This window comes from Zingiber officinale, chromosome 6A (genome assembly GCF_018446385.1).
Source record: "Zingiber officinale cultivar Zhangliang chromosome 6A, Zo_v1.1, whole genome shotgun sequence".
Classification (NCBI taxonomy): Eukaryota; Viridiplantae; Streptophyta; class Magnoliopsida; order Zingiberales; family Zingiberaceae; genus Zingiber; species Zingiber officinale.
The window spans coordinates 68,493,255-68,496,882 of record NC_055997.1 but is presented as its reverse complement, the minus strand read 5'-3'; the positions used below and the strand labels follow the sequence as shown (position 1 = coordinate 68,496,882).

Genomic DNA, 3,628 nt, shown 5'->3' with positions numbered 1-3,628 from the left:
TCATCATCGACATCATCATCGTCATTAACATCATCACCAATACCAGGAGGAATATAGCTTGAACCCGATCTAAATTGTTGAAATTGTTGTAAAAGAAAGGCTTGCTGTTTACGCATTTCAACCATATCTAGATCTCTTTGTGAATTTTGTTTTTGAATTTCTAAAATTTGCTGATCCCTTTGAGATATTATGTCTTTCAAATTGTCAACCTCTTCAGTTAAGCTATGAATCTGTGCTGTTACTGCGGGTCGGGTAGAAGAACATAAAGATCTTCGAGGAACATTATGGATTCTACTCATAGAACCCATACCTATTATCCTTTCCCCTTTGACTCCCCCACTGGCCTCTAACCATAAATCTAAATTATTAGTAACAGACGGCTCAGATCCCTCAATATTATCACCATCACCTGAACTTCTTTGAGATAATGACAGCTCATCATATCTCTCCTATGAAAAATTAAACCCTTAATTAGAGCAAATAGATAAGTAATAAAATCTAAGTTAAAATTATGATTAAAGATTAAATCAAACCTTAATTATTTTAGCTCTATCTCCACTCCAAGTCTTGTCTTTTTTTTTGAAAAGTGCGGACGAAAGTGTCTATAAAATCGGGCTCTTTTCCCAAATCCCTAGACTAAAAATAATACGATTAGAAATAATATAATAACAACAAATATATTAAAAATCTAATTGTAGAGTTGAAAATTTACCAATCTACGTGAATGCTCCTCGATATTTATAGATCCTCCTGCATATATTGCACGTGAGTCTCCAGAATTATAAGCTTGATTTATTTTATTCCGCAAAATTGCAGATCCTAACCCAATTGTCCGTCGTGATAAAGGGAGGCTTTTTTCCAGTACTTTTGGCATGGTTTAATACATGCCGAATGTGATCACCACATTTCTTTTTGAAAATTCTTTTAACTTCCATCTCAAAATAAGGGTCCCAACTAAATAATCGCTGAAATGAAAAAAACAATAGATTATACATGAACGTAATTGTTTTATATATAAAATAAATTAACTATACCTTAAACTCGCACCACCAGAGTTCTTTTGTGGGTGCTGGAGTGCTTGAGTATGACATTGAGTCTCCTTTCCAAAAGTTATTCACAATTTGATTAATCTCACGAACAACAGTTACTGAATTTTCAAATCTATCATAAAATTACAATAAACAATGTTAAATAATTAAGATAGTTAAAATATAATAATTTTAATACTTACGAGTCTCCAAGAGGGACTATATGCAGTCGAGCGTCGGCAATATCAACGGTTGAGTGTCTGGCAGGTATCGGCGACTCAAGTGGGGAAGGTGAATGGCCATGTGAAGGTCCTGCCGGTGACTGGCCACATGAAGGTCCTGCCGGTGACTGCCCATGTGAAGGTCCTGCCGGTGACTGGCCACATGAAGGTCCTGCCGGTGACTGCCCATGTGAAGGTCCTGCCGGTGACTGGCCACATGAAGGTCCTGCCGGTGACTGGCCACATGAAGGTCCTGCCGGGGATGGTCCACGTGAGGGTCCTGCCGGCGACTGGCCATGAGAAGGTTCTGCTGGCGACTGCCCACGAGAAGGTCCTGCCTGAGGGGAGGGCGTAGGTACCATCCTATCAGATGGTGAATCAATCTGGCCAATGCTTGAATGGTGTCGTCTATGGCGTGCCCGTCGAAACTGTCAACCAAAAATCAAAATTAGAATAAAAGAAATAAAAAAACTTAATGCTTGCTGAAGAAATATGAAAAACTTACAATATCCATAATATAAAAGTCAGAGAGCGAGAATCTGCAGTGATAATGTCTCACCTCTAATGACCTATAGAACAAAAAACAGCACAAATATAACATATATAAATTTAACAATGAGATATTATGTAGACAATTAATTAAACTATGAATTTTATAAATTTACAAATTAAAATTAAATATAAAAAAACTTATCGTACATGTTAAAAATCAAAGTTGTCATCGTCCTCCTCGTCCTCGTCCTCTTCCTCCTCCTCCTCCTCCTCCTCCTCCTCATCATCATCATCATCTTCATCATTATCATCAACCTCATGAAATTCACTGGCATCCACATTTATCACTACTCCGTTAGGATCTCGTAATGTTGGAATAATATATTCCTCAGTCTGAAATGTATTTACAACCTCCTCTTGTTGATATGCAATGTCTTCCCAATGTTCCTCTATTTTTTTCCGTGCTTTAGTTTTACAAACAGCCCACCAATCCATTTTATCACGTTTCAAGCTAGGGTATGAAGCATAAAACACTTGAATCGCTTGTTGTGCCAAAACAAAAGGTTCATATCTCTTATATAATCTTTTATGATTTATTTCAACCAAATTATAACATGGATGCACCTTCATCCCTCTGATAGGATCAAACCGGCGACACATAAATAAGATAACTCGCATTTCTGGACCAGGGTATTCTATCTCTATAATTTCATCCAGTAGACCATAAAAATCAGTGCTTACACCTCCATCATTGGATGACTGAACACATACCCCACTATTCATTGTAGTCTTCCCTTTTCCATATTCTTGAGTATGAAAATTATATCCATTTATAAAATATGCTGGCCAAGTGCGTACCATTGCTTTTGGACCCCAAGATAGATGAAATAACATTTGATGTTCGAGATGAGCTTGATTATCATAAACCTAAACTCAAATGAATATGTTATTCAGTTAAAATATACTATACCAATACGGTAAATTAGAATACAAGGTAAAAATTACTTACATATGATTTGAACCAAGGTGCAAATTCTTGATCGCAGAAACGATCAAACTCTAGTGTTGGCATATCAGAATACATTGTTACTTCCTCCACAATGTATGCATTAACAATAGAGGCTTCAACATGTGCCTTATTTTTTACTTTTTTCTTCAAATGATATAAAAATCTGATTGAAATATAACAATTTGTATTAGAGGAATATATATAAAAAAGTTATAAATTTACAATGCATTAATAACGAAGTATATAAGATAAAACAAAATATACCTTTCAAATGGATACATCCATCGAAAATGGACTGGTCCTCCAACTTTGGCCTCGTATGGCAAGTGAACCAAAAGATGTTCCATTGAATCAAAAAATGAAGGTGGAAAGATTCTTTCTAAATTACACAAAATAATTGGAATGTCTCTTTCTAACTTCTCCATCTGTGAATATCTCAAAACTGTTGAGGAAATATCATGAAGGAAAATGCTTAACTCCGTAATTGTACCCCATACAAAATTTGGTAAGAGTTCCTTAAAAGCAATTGGAATAAGTCTTTCCATAAATATATGACAATCGTGACTTTTCAAACCAATCAATTTGAATTCCTTCATATCGACGCATCTCCCAAGATTAGAGACATACCCATCAGGAAATCTCAATGATTTCAACCATTCACAAACAACACGTCTCTGTTCTTTATTCAATGTATAAATTGCCTTTGGCTTTGGTCCCCTACTACTTTCATCCACATCAAGAGTGGGTCGTTTACAAATTAGTCGCATATCTTTTCTTGCATTCAAATTATCTTTTGTTTTTCCGGTAATATCCATCACTGTATTTATGAGATTATCAAAAACATTTTTCTCAATATGCATTACATCCAGATTATGATG

The 3,628-nt window shown here is 35.6% G+C and overlaps 1 protein-coding gene across 1 annotated transcript; it reads right to left on the bottom strand.

Annotated features, from left to right (window-relative positions):
• Nucleotides 1–1,227: 1,227 nt before the first annotated feature.
• LOC121994887 (skin secretory protein xP2-like) lies at nt 1,228–2,811 on the bottom strand. Its single transcript, XM_042548775.1, has 3 exons — nt 2,600–2,811; nt 1,755–1,818; nt 1,228–1,677 (listed from the first exon to the last, which is right to left on the bottom strand). Exons 1-3 carry the CDS (start codon nt 2,662–2,664, stop codon nt 1,228–1,230), a joined length of 579 nt encoding a protein of 192 aa, XP_042404709.1. The 5' UTR covers nt 2,665–2,811.
• Between the last annotated feature and the right edge of the window lie 817 nt (nt 2,812–3,628).

Bases quoted from the DNA above. Each gene is read 5' to 3' on its own strand.
- LOC121994887 (XM_042548775.1), bottom strand. From the start codon at position 2,664: ATGATAATCAAGCTCATCTCGAACATCAAATGTTATTTCATCTATCTT. The intron at 1,819-2,599 runs GTACGCACTTGG...TTTGTTCTATAG, and splicing joins CTTGGGGTCCAAAAGCAATG to GTCATTAGAGGTGAGACATT. The intron at 1,678-1,754 runs GTAAGTTTTTCA...TTTGGTTGACAG, and splicing joins ACTTTTATATTATGGATATT to TTTCGACGGGCACGCCATAG.